Below are 19,260 nucleotides of genomic sequence, written 5' to 3'. Positions count from 1 at the left end.
CTGAACATAGCAGAGTCAATTTGGTGTTGTACTTGGGGTAGTACGTGTGGCTGCAGAAATGAATTGCTGAAGTTGCCGTTGATTATTTTAAACGTTTGAAGGATCTGCTCTTTATCTTTTAACAAACAGTTTTGATTGAATGTTATTATACCATTGCCTTGCAATCTTATTTGGTATGCAGAATTATTGCAAACAATATTATACAGATATTCGCTATTTAATGAGTACAACCATGAATTTTTTCTGATGATTTGAATCCATGTTCTACTTGGTTTTGTTATTTTGATTTTGCATCTATCCGCAATTGATTGTTGTGCTATTAAATTAAATTCACATTCGACTTCTTTTGCATCTTTGGTGACAAGTGGCCGGAGTTGTTTACATATATAATTTTCATTGTTATATGAAATACAATTAAGCCATTCGGCTGTTGATAAGGTATATGCTAAATCTTTATGTAGATTTGTCATCAAAATTTCCTTATCTGGTTCTATACTAACAAATGTGTTGTTTATTCTCGTTGGGAATGGCACAATTCTAAATATTTCCAATTCCAATGATCTTATTAAAGGAATGCTTAACGTGAATATGACAGAGCCGTTGTTTATTTTTGATTTGACTCTTGTTATTCCATACACCTGTGTTATAGTTGGTACCTGCAATTCTGCTGGAATGACCTTTTGTAATTCTTCTAAATATTCAACAAGTTGTTGAGGTTTTAATATCAGTGTGTTGAATCTTTCATGATGAACATCATGAATAATATTTAAAATAGTTAATTGAATTTTTTCCAACTCGTCAATTACTAGAGTCATGTATTGACTCAACATTAAAAATACCTTTTGAAGCTTTTCATTTTGCTGGATGGGTGTTAAGTGTTGTAATGTACGATTTACTTCATGTATTTCTTCATCAATAACCTTTAATTGTTGCAATCTTTCAGCCTGACTCTTTTTAAATAAATTAACTGTGGCCTCAATGATTGACGTTTGATTTTGAATCATATGAAAGGATTTTGTTTGTTTGTTCTCAAATTCTCCCATAATTTTTTCTATTTTTTCTGCGTATTCATCATCTAGAACTCCAAATAATTTATTTGCAATGTTGCCTGCTATGTTGATTAGTCCTCGTTTGGAACGCTGCTGACTGACGGTGGTTGGGAACAAGAGTTGATTTCTTTCATGTAGTTCTTGAAGTTTATGTTTGAACCGATCTAATATTAACATTGATAGTTCTTTTTCATTCATTGTGTCTGCTATACTTGTCATTTGGTTTATACCTTCTATAATGGCCTTGTTGTAATTCCAATAATCACTCATATTGTGATATACTACTAAGTTCCAATTAGTTGCAATAAGTTGTCCCTCCCCTAATTTCTCGAAGTATACACCGCTATTGTTAAGTTGTGTAATTTGATAAGGTACTGAAGATCCAAATACTACTAACGGTAAGAATACTAATGCCAAGATCATAAATAATGTTGTATGTGATGAATATTTATTCCCTTTTTTCCATTTCGCCTTTGTATTCTCATCTGTTTTTTCTAATTTTCGTTTAGAACTCTCAGGTGATGTTAATTGAGTATCGGAACTCTCTATTGGTAACGGAGCTAAATTGTGAATTGCTCTTTTATATGTTCCGTGTGCTGTTTTTACAACAGCTACTCTTACCAAATTATCTTTACCCTTGATAACTTCTATAATTCTTGCTATTGGCCACTTCAACGGGGGTAAATTTTCTTCTTTCATAATTACAATTAATCCCGGTTTTATATTTTCTGTTGATGTTTTCCATTTATATCTATGTTGTAGCTCTAGTAAATATTCGTTTGTCCATCTTTTCCAAAATTCTTGTCTAATAGCTGCAACTAGTTTCCATCTTGACAATGATGACAGATTTTGAGTATATTTATTTGGTTCTTGAAGTGATGTCAATGGTTCACCTATTAGAAAGTGACCTGGGGTAAGTACTGATAAATCATTCGGATTTGACGAAAGTGGTGTCAGTGGTCTTGAGTTCAAAATGGCTTCTGCTTCAGCTGTTACTGTACATAGTTCCTCAAATGTTAGAGAAGCTGACACAAGAATACTTTTTAGCAGCGTTTTAACTGATTTAACTGCCGCTTCACACAATCCAGAAAAATGCGGTGATCTTGGTGGAGCAAAATGAAACTGTATCCCCTTGGCGCTACAGTTATTATATATTGTGGTTTTTTCTTTTTCTGATTTAAATATTTCATATAATTCATTCAATTTATTTTTTGCTCCAACAAAATTGGTAGCGTTGTCGCAATAAATATTTTTGCATAGTCCTCTTCTCGAAATAAACCTTTTTAACGCTCCAATAAACCCATCAGTTGTTAGGTCTGATACTACTTCCATGTGTATAGCCTTTGTACTAAAACAACAAAATACAGCTATATAAGTTTTTTGGGGCTTTTTACCTCGTACGTGAAAATGAGTTAATATAGGCCCACAAAAATCGACGCCTGTATTACAAAATGCTCTTTCTGGCAACACTCGAGCTTCTGGTAAATCTCCCATTAATTGCGTATACATTTGAGGTTTGGCTCTTGCACATAATACACATTGACTAACAACAATTCTAGACAATTGTCTGCCTTGTAAAATCCAATATCTCTGTCTGGAAATGGCTAATAATGCCAACGGTCCGGCATGCAAATGTTGAATGTGTAGGTGATTCATAAGTAATTTTGACACAATGTCTGTACCTGGAAGCACAATAGGATGTTTTGCAAATTCGTTAACTGCAGCGTTGTTTAATCTTCCCCCTACTCGTATGATGTCATCGCAATCGATAAATGGTGTTAGTGAAGACAATCGACTATGTGGTCTTACTAATGTTTTATTTTTCAAATCTTTGAGTTCTTCTTGAAAATGATTTCTTTGAACTTCTCTAATTATTTCTAATAAGGCTTCATTTAACTCATCTGTTGTGAGCCATTTATTATCATTCTTATGTGTGCCATTCTTAAATGTATTTATTGCTCGTAAGATGTATGCCATAGTTCTTTGAAGAAATTTAAAGCAGTTATGATGGTCAATTAAATGAAGTGGGTGTTTTTCTTGTTTTTGAACAGCTTGATTTATTAGAACTGTCACCTGTCTTTCTTCTTCTTGCAGTCTTATAATATTTACTTGTCTTTCAGACCAGTCTGCCTCATTTTCTCTGAAAAATGAAGGACCCCACCACCATAATTCGGAATCCATTAATTTATCAGCTGTTGTTCCTCTAGAAATCAAATCTGCCGGGTTACTTTTTGTGTTGACATAATTCCATTCTTGTATTCTAGTAAATTCTTGAATAAATGCTACTCGGTGCGCAACAAATATTTTAAATGCTGAAGACTCACTTTTTATCCACGATAAAATAATCTGAGAGTCTGTCCAATAGTATGTTGCATCTGCTTTTACTTGAAATGCTTCTTTCACTTTGATCATCAATTCTACTGCTAATTTGGCGGCGCATAGCTCCAATCTTGGAATTGTTAATATTTTTTTAGGAGCCACGCGTGATTTTGAACATAGCATTTTACTTGTAATTGTGCCAGAAACATCAATAGATCGTACATAAACTACTGCTCCAAATGCCTTTTCACTTGCGTCTGAAAAAGCATGCAATTCGATTCTAGATGACATTTTATCTCCAAATACGTGACGTTTTATCTTCAAATGTTTTAATGCGGCTAAGTTGTGACGATAATTTACCCATTCATCTTTTAAATCTTCTGCAATTTCCGTATCCCAGTCACTACCATTTATCCATAATTGTTGAATTATCATTTTTGCTTTAATTATTATTGGATTTAAAAGACCCAAAGGATCGAATAGTGTAGCAGCTTCAGATACTATCTTCCTTTTCGTCCACTTCTGTGAGCCTTCTGTTTGTGAACATGGTGTTGTAAAAGCAAAAGTATCCATGCTTGGCTGCCATGATAGCCCCAATGTTTTTATGTATGTAGATTCTTCATCATTGAACGTTTTCTCTTCTTCTCTTTGTGTTGTTGGAATTTCTTCTATAATTCTGTAATCATTAGATGCCCATTTATGTAATTGAAATTGAGCTGAACCGAGCATCTGTTTTAGTTGGTTTTTCATTTCAATTATTCCAACTTTAGTATCACAACCTGTTATGACGTCATCTACATAGAAATCATTCATTGCTTTAGCACCTTCAGGATATTTTACTGCTTCATCTTCTGATAATTGTTTAAGGCATCGAGTTGCCAAGTACGGAGCTGTTCTAGTACCATACGTTACTGTCGTTAAACGATAATATTTGATATTTTCTTGTGGATTTTCTCTCCACAGTATTAACTGTAGATGCTGATCTTCTGGTACCACCTTAATCTGCCTGTACATCTGTTTGATGTCGGCAGTAAAAACGTATTTGTGTTTTCTAAAACGAAGTAAAATGTCAAATAAATCATGCTGTACTTTTGCACCCTTCATTATAATGTCGTTTAACGAAAGATTACTCGTTGTTTTACATGAAGCATCAAAAACTACCCGTAATTTAGTAGTGCTGCTCGATGGCTTGATTATACCATGATGCGGCATAAAATAATGGATATCAGGAATTTCATTTTCTTTCACTTCTTCCATATGTTTCAATTCTGCATATTCCCTCATGAACTGAATGTATTCATTTCTTAGGTTCACATTTTTTGACAGTTTGCCTTCCAAGTTTAAAAATCTTCGCATTGCTATATTTTTTGAATTTCCTAATAAGCTATCTGAACTAGTTATTGGTAAACTTACAACAAAGCGTCCTGATTCTTCTCTATACACAGTGTTTTTGAAATATTCTTCACATCTTTTCTCTGATGCATTCATGATTCTCTTTTCTGGAATTTTCTCAATTTCCCAAAACTTATTTAATTGTTCATTTAGTTGAATGTTGGTTATTCCAACAAAATTATTGGTTTGATTCTGTTGTGTCACTTTACCAAGAATCATCCAGCCGAATACTGTTTTTTGTAATATCGGTAAATTTGCTCCCAGTTTTAATTGGCCCCCGTTCACACATTCTGCATACATCTCAACGCCGAGTAGCATATCCACTTTCTGCGGACTATTAAATTGTGGATCAGCTAACTTTATTGACGCTGGTATTGGCCACTGTGATATGTCAATATATTTTTGCGGTTGACAAGTAGTTATTGATCTTATCACATTAGCCTCAATGCTCGTATCAAACATACTTGTTTTTGACATAATTTTCACATTCAGTCGACTTCTAGATTGAACTTGACAGTTTCCTACACCATGAATGTCCAAACTTTCCCCTATTGCATCCAAACCTAATTTTTTCTGAAGACGTTCCGTGATGAGGTTTACCTGTGAACCAGAGTCTAATAATACTCGACATTCGACTGGATTGTTTGCCTTATCAAGTACTTGAACTATTGCCGTTCCCAAAATTACATATTTTTCAGGTTCAACCTCTGACATTGATATATTTACTGTCGCTTGTTGTTTTGTAGTGGAACCTTGACTAACTTCTTTTTTGTATAGATCATGAATCAATGTGTTGTGCTTTTGCTGACATTTTCTACAGTTACTCAAAACACATTTTTTCCAAAAGTGGCCTTTCTTAAAGCAATTTGTGCATAAATTGTGCTTCCTTACACATAAACCTTTTTCTTGGGGCGTCATTTCTAAAAACTTTGAACAGTTAAATAATGAATGTTTCTCTTTACATACTAAACATTCACTGTTACTATTCAAAATTACTCCTGTTGTTACGTAAGCCGTTTTCTTGAGTTTTGTTGACTTGTCTCTACTATCACCTATAGCTTCTAGCGCTTGAAATCTTGCTTGAATAAACGTGAGAAACTCTTGTAGACTCTGTAGGTCCTTGGTACATTGTAAAGATTGCTCATATAGCACATGAGTGTCTTTGTCAAGTTTCTTCATTAAAATATGTAATAGAATTGGATCCCAATTATTGTAAACTTCCAATTCTAAATTTTCTAACATCATAATACATTCTTGTGTTGTGTTAAATAGTCCTTTAATTGATTTACTTGACCCAGGTACAATACTTGGTTGTCCTATTAACTTATCCAAAATGTTTGTTACTAGTAACCTTGTATTATTGTATCTCTCTTCTAATAGCTTCCAAGCTACAGAATAATTTGCATCTGTTATTGTAAGATGTCTTATATACCTCTCTGCTTCTCCCGTTAAATTCATTTTTAAATACCACATTTTCTCTGTATTTTTTAGTGATTTTTGTCCATCTATCATCTGACAAAACATATCTTTAAATTGTATCCATTTGCAGTAATCACCATCAAACTTCGGAATATCGATACTTGGAAGTTTGATGCTAGGTGTCACCTCTTTGCTTACTTGACTTACTGAATCTTGAGGTTGTAATTTCACGTTTTTTTGTAAACTTATTATCATGTCTTGAACTTCTTCTTCCAATTCAAGTACTTTTACAACGTCATATCCAGCTTCTTCTGGATTTCTTATCATTCCAGCAATTTCGATATCGTCATTTTTTATTTCTTGCCATAAATTTTTTAATTCGTCTAATTTGCTCTTGTAATAGTTATCGTGCTGATTCTGAATTACAATTTTTTGTAACATGTAATTCAATCGCTGCTGTTTTCGTTGACAAATCCAGATTAATTTTTGTAATTCTGGATTCTCAATAACATGCTCTGGTTTTTGCATAACATCTTTGATTTCTAGAACACCTGCTTTGTTTAGGTTTAAGTCTTGCAATTTCTGATCAAATTCAGTCTTGATTTTTTTGTAATATTCTTGTACATTTTTATAACACTCTTCTGTGAAATATAAATGACCTCTTTCTTTTTCGAACTTGGCTCTGATGTCATCATCACCTTTTTCAAACAATGCCCATAGATGCTCTACTTTTTCCAATTTGTCTTGGATTAACTTTTCGGTCTTCCTTTCTTCGGGTAGCTTCGTATATTGACCATATACTTCCTTCAATTGCTTAATAATTTTACTTTGACTTGCAGCTGCTGACTCCATTTTACTTCTCGTAACTAGTCGTGACTACTTCTTTTATTATGATTACTTGATGCTGATCTGACCTCTTAAATACACGATGCTTGTCGTGTTGTATTAACGTTGACCAGATCACGTCGGGGTCACCAAAATGTTAAATCTTGTTTGAAATTCTGAACAATATATCAACACAGGGTAAATTTGGTAACCAAAATTTAATGAATTGATATGATTGCTCAGAATATTTGATGTTAAAAATGAAAAACAATACTCCTTGTTCTTCAATCTTTATTTAACTCCTCTTTATTTTCTACATATTAAGACTTATATACTAAATTTACAATCCAACGTATCCCTACTCCAATTTATTTTTAAACTATTAGTTTTACGTTATTATAAGTTTTATTTAAATTACAAAGAATATTTTATTTACAATATGTAACAATACAATTAAAAATCATATTACACACAGATATCTATTGAGCCCAAATATTTACACATAACCAAAATTGATAATTTTATGACGGTCGCAACAGATGAATCTATTTTTAAATCGTCCCTATTTGTATAATCTTTACACTTCGTAATACATACTAAAAATTGTCATATCCTTATCATATTGTAGACATTATACAAATATATGATTGTAATATGTTACTAGTAAAGATTTCTCTCATAAACATAATTTATTATCTATTGCTCTTATCCCTTTTATTGTTAAGGTTTCTAAAAATACAAAATTAACTAAATAGTAACTTTCTAAAATTGACATGTGCATTGATAACTGGTTGTTGTTGCGTCTTAAACAAACAAATTGATTGTAATTTTAAAAGTGCGGCTGAAATATCTTTACAATAGGAATGGATAATCTGGAGAATCTTTACAATAGGAAACGATAAAAAAAAGTGACAACTCTCATAATTTATGTAGGTAGGTGTTAATTCTAAAACACGTCTAGGTATACATTCTCCAATGAAGCAAAGTGAAATCAATTAATGTTTAAATAAAATGAAATGTTGTTCTCGAATTTGCGATTAATAGGTATTTGGTTTGCAGCGAACGCAGGTGAAAGGCCCTGTTAACATTGGGGACATCAAAAAAAATGTAGCCAAAATAAGATCTTAGAAAATCGAATGGACTCCTGACGATGTACACAGGACGATTTCGTAGCTTATCAATATGACGTGTTACAGCTGCCGGGAAATGGACAAGAGGGAGACTATTTTTCACTGGTCGAGATGTCGAGGATTAACATCGAAGATTCCACTTGTACGATTACAAGAGCTTTATCTAAGACGGCCTGTTCTTTTCACGAGGTAGTGATAGTAAAATGGCACATTTATTATATTACAGGGTTAAAAGTTACTAAAAATATTTAATAATTACCAGCATTCTCTAAACATACACTCTACACTGACTAACCAGTGTCTTTTCTCATTTACATTAAACTAACATTTAAGAATCTTTCGTAAAATAAATAACAACAGCAATCATTAACAAAACAAAAAAGGACAAAACTATTTATTTTAACAATTTTTTATACAATTAACTGCATAGTTTTTTGATTAAATAGTTATACATTTTTTATGATTTAAAACAAATTCTTGCCGGAAGGTGAAAAATGTCATAACAAAAAGCAATGAAATAAAATAATAAATAAGGAACACTCTGAACTCTGAATAAGCATCAAGAAGTCAGAAGGTGAAAATGAACAAATAGAGCACGTAAGCAAATTCAACTCTTTATTATATACCTACTTTTATAAATATTCTTATTCTATTTTGTAAACTTGCTACGTATATTTGCGTTCCGTTTATGTCTCTTATTTTTATTTATTGTTATTTTATAGAGAGAGAAAGTACGAGACCAAGAGGGAATTGATGTGTAGTGTTGTATGCTTAAAAAGAAGTAATAAACTCTTATATTATGATGTTGAATAACAAATAGGTGTTTGTTGTGTTGTCGTGTATTTCAAAGCTACATACATGAGTTTACGTAAAAACTAACACCTTACATTTCTACACTTTAGGCAACTTTACAACTATATTTGAATGTTTAATAATGTTATTTAACACTTGGAGAATTTAATAAAGGATTTTTTTTTTTGTCGTTTGGAACTCTTATATAAATGTTGGTAAGGGTACACATACTACATATTTAGAGTATTATGTGTTCCTTCATCTTTATATGTACAGATTTAGAATATATTATTAAGACTTGTGTATTTTTTTTTTTTGTTAATTTTAATGTAAATAAGTTAATCAATTTTTTCTTTTAATTTTTGGGAAAATTTTAAATTAGTTTTTAATTTTGAATGTTTAAAATTAGAATATTCTCTTGTAAAGTATTCAAAATTTTTATGTATTAAAAATTTGTAATGCAGATATACAAGTCATGTAAAAACTTTTTAAGAATTAATTTATTCAAATTATAATATGAGCCCATCAACAATAATTCTAAAAATATCGAATAAGAGTGAAAGTTGGCTTTGATTATTTTTTTTTGTTACTTTGGTTAGAATGTACAGATAAAGTTTTGATTATTAGCACAAATGTAAATAGGACCTTTTGCATACGAAAAGAGGTCAATTAAAATTTTGATAATTTAACTTTTTAAGGACTACTCAAGCTACTCTAATATTTAGAAAAAAAAATGATCAACGCTCTACCCTACCTACCCTACAAATTGAATGAAAATCTCAGAATGAAATATTGCTCTCCAAAAATCTGAAGAACTTCTGGATAATTGTGCATACGAAAATAATTTTGAGGAGAAGAGTTTTACTTCTAAAAACTTATTCATTTTGAATTTTAATAATAATGCCATTTATTTTAATCGAAATATTTCGGAATACCTCGGAATGTAATTTGTTAATCATTGTTGTTGTATATTTTGTTGCTTCAGAATATTTCGGAATATAATTTCAACTCGATTTCGATGGTCCGATACGGCTTAATTCAACTATATCACATCTAGATTGTTAAAGATATTAAAGGAGAGTATCACAGAGACTGTGAGTAGAATAGCATGGTATAACTTATACAATATAAAAGTTTACAGGAAAAAACAATATTATCTGTACAGCAAAACCAAATCTTTCGAAATTTTGCTCTAATCGCAATTACATAATCTTAGGCTCTTATATATTTGTGTAGATTTTCTAAAACATATATTTGAAAATTTTCAATTCTAAAGAATTTTCGAAAAAATACTAAATTCATTTACAGAATAAATTGCAATATAATTCACTTGCTCTTAAGAAAAAGGAAAAAAAAAATTATGCAAAAATATTTGGAATTATTTATGTAGGTCTTTTCTCTCCTTTTTTTTTTTTTTTTTTTTTTTTCTTATAAATTACAAAAAGATTAAAGAAAAACTATTATGTTTCATAACAATACCACAACAATGGCAATAAAAACAACAACAAATAAATGTAAAAATAAATAATAATAATTTATTTTTGAATATTTGGCACATTCAGATTTGAAGAAATTTTGGAAATTGTAGCAATTTAAAAAAAAAAATTAAGAAATCTTTTTGTTTTCCCTAAAAAAAATTTTGTCCTTAAAAAATTAAACAGAAAGAGAGAGAAAAATTTTCTAACATAAAAATTGGAACTGCTTTCACTTCTTTATTTCTTGTCATCTCACAGAGTTGCAATTTGGGAACCTTCAATGTACCTCGTGATGAAGAGGAAAACCTTATTATATAATATAAGTTTGAATTCAAAACCTGCTGTTAAATTTTCGTTAAACCAAAGACTTTTTGTTAGAAGAATCAGGAGCAATTCTCACAAAATATTCCTATCAAAGGTATCAAATTGTTTTGAACTCAGTATTCAGGATACTGAATTGAATTATTAGGAACAGAGTATTTTCCTAAGTATTCAAGAACTGCTTTTCAATTCACTTAGCGATATCTCCAATTTTATATTATAAGCGGTCGGCAACAATAAGTATAGTGAATGGCTGCGATAGCTCGACGAGGAATTCTATTCCTCTTGCCCCCATTCAACTCCCTTAAAAATCTATAGTCTAAAATTATAATTACATGTTAGCATACTTAATTATTCATTTTGAAATAAAAGAAATTTTGGACAATAAAAAATTAATTTAAATTTCAATCTGGTTAATTATGTCAAAAAAAAAACCATAACCATTATTATGTTATTAATATTTATATTTATTAGTTTAACAAATGGAAAATGTTAAAATATCCTTATAAAATTATCATATCTATTTCCAATAAATTAAATTATCATTTATTTACTCCAATATACAAACTCTATGTTTATATATAGATAAAGTGAGGCAGCAGGAAACGACAATTTTAAATTATAAATATCTATTTTAAATAAATATACTACTGCAGATGACTATATTATAATGTAAATACCATAAATTATGGTAAAAATATAAATGAATTTTAAAATAATTTAAACTATTTTCCACAAAATAAAAAAAAAAAACAGAAAAGAAAATTAAAAAACAAAGCATCTAAACTTGTATAATTTAAATATCTTTTTTTTCCCCCCCAAATATTTAATTTTAATGGAAAATTTCCATTTTATGACCCATGTATATCTACAATATAAACTAATGAGAATGCACATATTTTTCCACCGTCATATTTTAAATTCTTTAACAATTTTATATGTTTATTTTAATAATTTTGGTTTTATGGAAATCTATTCTGTGTTTAGCAAATAATATCTACCAAGAAATTATCATAAATATTTTGTTAAGTGTACATTAATTTATTAAATTCTTGCCACTATTATAAGAGTAAATTGAAAATGTTGCTAAATAGATGTTTTACTCTAATTACATACGAGAATTCATACCAGAAAATTAATACAAAACTAAATTATGTTAATTAAATTAGAATAGCAAAATTATAGTAAAAATTTGAATACTAGAATATTTTTACTATAAAAGTAATATGATTTTTCGATCCTATTTTGAAAATAATGAAGTCTAAAAAGATATTTAATAGTAATAATTACATTTGGTCTACTTTGTATGTATAATATACTACCTAAATACTGTTAATCCTAAAAGTATGCAATAGTAGTAACACTAAAACTCCTACCAAATACTATTTAGATACTATTACTGTCAACTGATATATTACATTCGCGTCTGATCACTGCAATTAAGCAATATCGAGCGTGATACGTAGGGATCTAAAATTTGCTACTCCTAAAAGTATGCATTAGTAACAATTTGTAATACATATGTAGATAATGGAAAAAATATTGCCTCATATTGAAAAATAGAGTGTCTTATGGTAAATGAGAAAAAATGTACAACATGTATGGAAAGAAAGTACATGTGCAGTAAATGACGTCCCGATCTGTAGAAGAGATGAAGGGGCTGAAGTCCTGTTTACAATAGCAAGTTCATCACATTGACTCTATCATGTATATAAAAAGTTGATGGTTGTCATATATTTTGTTATTAAATTGAATTTTTTTTAACCTATTATTCTATTTCTATAGTATTTCTTGCATTTCTATAACATTTAATTTGAAAATTTTAAATTGTCGTATTTATTTTTTGGCAATAGGTTTTAATTATATTTGAAATGTAGCATAATATTTACTTTTTCAAATTTATAATTTTTTAAATTGTATACATATGTACGTAATTGACCTATTATTATTATGTTATGCAATTTCTTTTAATTAAATATTTAAATAATAAAGTATATAGTTCTACATATTATTGTATTTAATTACATATAGACCTAACGAAAGCATAACCAAAACATGTTTTAGATATTTTTAAATGAGAATCATTTAGTTTTGTATAACATATGAAAGTATAACATTCAGTACACTTACCTATGAATATAAAAATTTTAATTATATTCTTCTATATTGTTAAATCGTATATACTAAATTTCCTCAAACATATATGTACATGTATCTTATAATTTTTCATGAAATGCATTTAAAATTTCTATAAAGCAAATAAACTACGAGTGTATAATAAACTTTAAATATCACAAATTTTGCATAAATCAAAAAAAACATAAAAATTTTTTTACACTATATTTTAGACATATTAAATTTTTTTTTACAAATTTTCTATAATATAAAATACGTGAACATAATTTTATAAATTATTACATAATTTCAATGATAAAATTTTAATGACAGCTCTGTTTTTATACTCTATATACTTTATTGTGTTCTATATTTTCATTATTAAAATTGTTATAAAATTTTAATATAGGTGGCATGAAATGTTATGTTAAAATGTGACAATTGTTTTATATTATAAGTAACCAAATCTACATTATAGGTATATCGCTGAATCACCCTTTTGTTTTAATAATGACCTATGCAATGTCATTGATAATCCGATTATCTCTCTACTAATCTACTACATATCAAATAATTTTTTAAAAATTATTCAAAACTTTACAAAATATATTTTTAATTTTTGTAAAAAAATGGCATTTTATCAATTATATATTATGTAAAATGTAATGGATTATGTAACATACATAACACCAACTTCAAATTCATTAATTTTCAATTCACAGAATAGATAATACTAAGAGAAGCAGCATTAGGTTCAGTATACTTGATATATGTTCTTACTCTTTTCCCAATATTTCCATAAGGGGGAAAAATCTATATCTTGAAATTTATTTGACAAAAAAATATGGTTCTTGTCCAAGATTTTTTAACAAAAAAACAACAGTTTTTGATCTTAGCACTACTTGAAAATTTCATAGTTTTCGCGTAGACGGAATATAAATCGAATAACTTGTGTAGAAGACGTACGGAAGGCGAATACACATTTAAAGTTTTCTTCTAACACTGCTATGGAGTCGAAATAACTACATATGTGCATATAATAACTTGTATGTTTTGAAATCTGAAATTCAATGAAATCTCCATAACATTAAAATATTAATCATATACGTGGTTACATGTTCATATTAAATATTAATTGAATTTTATTCCCTGCCAGTATAATTTAATGAATTCCAATAATCATCGTCAATGCAATATCATTAAACAAAAAGCATTTCGTGAAAATATTTTTATATTAAAAAATTCTTAATTTTCTTTTTTGCTTATCTTTAATGCCCTTATATTTTCCTTCCTTCCTTTCCTTAATATATTTGAATAGAAAAAAATAAATTCCTATACATAGACCTATAATCTTCAAGTAAATAAATTGACCATAAAATTTTTTATAATCATTCGCAATATTCCTATATGTGCTTATATTAAATCAAAAAAAAATATAATATAATAACGAGCATTAGCATATTGGGATATTAAAATTGAAGATTATCTTATAATAAATTCAACACACCCACTTTTTAAAATATTTTTATCCTATCACCTACAACCCTGAACTACCCCATCTTTTCCACAATTTTTTTTTTTTTTCATTGAACAAAATTATAATAAATCTTAAAAATATTTGTAGGTTTTGTATAACATACATGTTTATGGGTTTATGTGTCAAAACATTATTTTAAATGTTATTTAATCATACACATATGTGAATACATTTAATTATATATTTACATATTTATTATACGAGTATGTATATATTTGGTACATAATATTTAAGTGATCAATTATACCTTGAGTACATGTACATATACTTTCATATATTATTAAAATTACCAATCACAAAATAAATGTTCCATATAATATCCATTCAAACAAATGGTATGAATGCGTATAAAATTCAACCTATTATTATATATATAAGAAATATTGTATATAAGTGTATACATATACAAAACATACCGTATGCATTACAACATCTGAACATTTTATTGATTAAATTCCACTTCATGTCACTGTGTCACTTATTTTATAAACATACGTACATTCATACAAAATTTTAAATAGAGAAAATAATATACGCACATGTTATCATTCAATATATTATGTTGCTACATATGCACGTGTAAATTTGTATTATAATATAATAGTTATACAGACATAAATGTATGTATACTTGAATAGAGAACAAGAATATTATGTTATACAAGAAAATCATTGTCAAAACTTTATTTTAGTTTCATGAATTTTTTATGTGGTTCTCTTCCTCTTTTGGTGTTCTTGCTTTTTTGTTTTGTTCCTTAACAGCAGGTGATAACAAGTATTTTATGTTCCAAAAAAAAAAAAGAAAAATATCAAAACGAATAGCAAAAATAAGAAACTATATTATATCAAAATAACCAAGGCAATCTTGAGGTATTCAAATAGGCAAGATAAAAATACAATCTGAAATTTATAATAAAAATGTGAAGATTATGCTAATCACTAAAATTAATTTCTGAAATAATAGAACGCTTCTGTACTTAAAAATGTTATTTAACAATTTGCTTTTATTAATTTACAACGGTAAATGCTGTACCTTTTCACAAAATATTAGCATTCCAATTAAAAAATTGACCCTTACTCTCTTTTCATTCATTAAAAACTCCTCACACTCTCATTATTCTCCCATTTTTTAAAGCATTATAAATGAAATTACAAATTTATCATAACTGTTATACTCGAAATTTAAAGAGCAAATATAAAGGTAATACGTTTAAATTGTTTTTTTTTGTCTTCCTTTTTGCACGCCTAAAAATAGGCAATAACTAAACATAACATTAAAATTACAAGCGAGCACACATGTACATAATCATATACATATATTTCTGTGATTTTACGAGAAAATTTTTTCACCTTCTTTTATTGCTGTATTTGTTTTTATCTCTTTTACTTTATTTCACTTGCTATTTGAGATTTTAAGATGATGAAAAATGTTATATTGCATATAAAATACTAAAAAAAAAAATTTTTATTTTTTATATCTTAATCTTGTCTATTCAGACATTTTACATTGATGTGGTATATAAATGGTCTAAATAAATTTTTTTTTTGTTTTCAAATAATACTTTCCAATTTTTTTTCTTCTATAAAATCATAACCAAAAAATAAAAACTGTACTACTGCTCGTATACAATTTACAATTATCATAATATCAATATTATTCATTAAAATCATCATCAAATGTTGATAATATTGTAAGAATAGAAGGTATTAAACTCTTATACATATATTTTTTCTCTTGTAGATTATATGTATAACAGGATGTTTTTGAAAAATTGTTATAATAATATAAAAGAATAATTTATTTGATATTTTTTATTTAAATTTGAGTACTTTCTTGAAAATGGTTTTGTAGGATGCGATCCAGAAACAAATACTTGGAAATATGAGAGATTTAAACGCATTTCAAAATAAGAGGTATATAATTACTCTCTTTGAGTTAATTTTATATTTTGAGGATATTTACTACAACATCTAGCACCAAACTTCCATATTTAGGACAAATTTTGATTACGAAGCTCAATTTCAAATTGGGAAACAAAAATATTATTTCTTGAATTTCTGAAAAAAATTGAATTAACAAAACTTTCAACTTTGAACTCAATTTAATAATTAAAATTATGACTATTAAAAAATTTACAATTATTAATTGCTATAGAAGAAAATCGAAAATTTTGTTATACAATGTTGTAATTTTTGAAAATCATCACAATTGCTTTCGTATTTCAAATCCCAGTATATATATACATACATGTGCAAACGTATAATATTATTTATGGGCAGTTTACAGTATTATATTCAAGAGAGGAAGAGAGAGTGCAGCTATATGGAATAATGAAATAATTTTATTTAAGAGAGTTTTATATCAAGGAGGAAGAGTAATAATAAATTGATTTTATTATAAAATCAAACAAATATTAATAAGTCATCATACAAAATTAATAAAGTTGGATTTGAGTTATTTTACTGAAAACATCAATAACAGAAGAAAAAATACCAATATTAAAAACATTTTATTCAACTTTTTTAAAACTTAGTCAGCCATTAAGTACGCTGGGCCTGAAAAATAAAGATACTTGCTGTTTTTGCGGAGAAGATGAGAAGATTACAGTACACCTTCTATCAGATTGTGATTCTCTCGCTCGTCAGAGAAAAGAAGCTGCTTGTCGTCCTAAGAGCAGCTTCAAAATGCACGCCCCACACACAATATATTCTATACGCTATAGCGGTGCACTGTTACCCTGGGTGTAGAAATATACAATTCTACTAATCAAAAAATATTTTATTTTAACACATACACATATACATGCATGACGTAACAACCAACTATAAACTATTTAAAATACATTAACAAAAGTTTAAAAAAAAATAAAAACATTGCCACACAGTTGCCGCAATTCCGTTTACATTGCAAATGTTTTTTTTTCTAAAACGACAAATATGTTGCTGTTCCCACATCGATTATCTCAAGTTTAAAGCATTCTTTATACAAACTTATTTAATATACCAAAAAAAAAATGGCAACTTTAAAAAAAAAAATATGTTGCAAATCTCATAGTTTTCTTCTTTTTACACTCAATATCGTAATAATAACAAAGCTTTGAACCATGTAACAAGCAATTTTCCAAAAAAAAAAAAATATTTCCATCTCTTAATAATAGAGAAAAGTAAATGAGATCTGGTGTATTTAACAAAATATCTACCATATAAAAACCGAAATTGGAAATTAAAAAAAGAAAATTGTTCATAAAAAAAAATTGAAAGCAAAATCATGAAAATTCTTCGATTCTTGATTTGCTCCGATAGACAGAAATTAGAGAAAATTTTATACAAAATTTATGCTCATGTTCATTTTCATAATCACACAAACACAAATATTAGAGTTACCATATCTAAGCATTAATTTTTGTAAAATTTTTGGACTTTTGTTCAAAATTCAAAATATTATTCAAAGTAGTCAAATGAATTTAATTTCTCTTCAGAAATTTGTAGGACAATATTACTTCAATAAAAATTTAGTCAAAATTCCTGCTTATACGAAAAGAGAAGAAATTTTTGTAGTAATTTTATTTCACTTGATTCTTTACCTTTATTTTATTTATAGTCATTATCTATCGTGCGGTGACCGTAGGTGGAAAGCTTTATCTGCATACGAGCCAGCAGGGAAAGTTTGTCCAAAGTACGATCTTAGGAAATCGGTGGGGCTCCTTGCGATGTTTCGGGATAGCATAGCCAACCTGATAACAATACATATGGGACACTGGATATTAGGTGAACGTGCTATAGGCTGTGATTGCTTTTTAATGCATCGTGTCGCAGCTTCCGGGAAATGGACAGAAGGAATGCAGTTTTTCACTATACTTATATCTGTGAGTGTCGGACTCAAGGAAGGGGTCAGACTACGTCACGAGAATCAAGTAAGTGTAGCGAGGTTTGACGAGGTATCAATTATCCAAAAGGACCGATTGACTTAAATAGGCAACCTGCAATCGAGCGTTGGATGACGACCCGTTAACCATGAATGGTGGTAGTATAAAAGCACGCTTGTGCTAATTGGGCTATAAACTCAAATTCGGTTTTGTAAGCAATTTTTGTTGATAAGCTTGTACAAAGAGTACAAATTACTGTGTTATTACTGTCCTTTTAGAAAATCCAGATATTTAAGAACTTTTGACTTATAAACTAAAAATATTTTGCAAAAAAAATTAAAATAGTTGACACGGAAACCCGAAAAAGTATAAATTATATATTGTATACATAAAAATTTAATATGTTATATTATTTATATATATACGAGTATGCAGAAAAAGTAAACTTACTTATGTATGGTATAAGTGATATCAATGGGTGACAATATTACTTAGTATAACATAAATTTAAGAATAATAATAAAAAAAAAAGAAAATAACAAGTAGACGAAAAATGGAGAAAGGAAAACACAAACTAACAAGTAAATAAAAATGGAAAATGAAATTCAATAAATGAACCCACTATTTGTACATATGATTGTACAAATAAAGTCCATTAATATTATATATTTTTATAGAGCAAACAACCAGCTCCAGCCACTAACTATATTTAGTGACAAAATCCCATAATATACATTCTGTATATACGTATATATACAGTCTTGCTCATTAAAATAGCACACTTTAAAAAAAAATTCAAAACGTTAAAAAAAAACGTAAATTTTAGGTAATATTGTAAAAATTATAACATAAATTTATTTCAATCAACTAAAAGGAAAAACTTAACTTCATTTAAGAAACAAAAAACAAGAATTAACAATAAAAAATGATACTTTTTTGAAAATAGTTGAAATTCAGATGCTCATTAAAATAGCACACATATAAGAATGTTAATAAAATAAGACGATATTTAAAAAAAATA

General features: G+C 28.2%; 2 protein-coding genes across 3 annotated transcripts in view; both read right to left on the bottom strand.

Annotated features, from left to right (window-relative positions):
• LOC129613588 (uncharacterized) overlaps positions 1 to 19,260 on the bottom strand; it is a 149,581-nt gene that overhangs the window by 113,953 nt on the left and 16,368 nt on the right. The window lies entirely within an intron of this gene.
• On the bottom strand, positions 1,769 to 7,031 carry LOC129613589 (uncharacterized). The gene is made up of 4 exons (XM_055527720.1): positions 6,317 to 7,031; positions 2,329 to 6,202; positions 1,869 to 2,187; positions 1,769 to 1,813 (listed from the first exon to the last, which is right to left on the bottom strand). Exons 1-4 carry the CDS (start codon positions 7,029 to 7,031, stop codon positions 1,769 to 1,771), a joined length of 4,953 nt encoding a protein of 1,650 aa, XP_055383695.1.

This window comes from Condylostylus longicornis, unplaced genomic scaffold (assembly GCF_029603195.1).
Source record: "Condylostylus longicornis isolate FDR11 unplaced genomic scaffold, ASM2960319v2 ptg000084l, whole genome shotgun sequence".
NCBI lineage: Eukaryota > Metazoa > Arthropoda > Insecta > Diptera > Dolichopodidae > Condylostylus > Condylostylus longicornis.
This window is presented reverse-complemented; position numbering and strand designations above follow the sequence as displayed.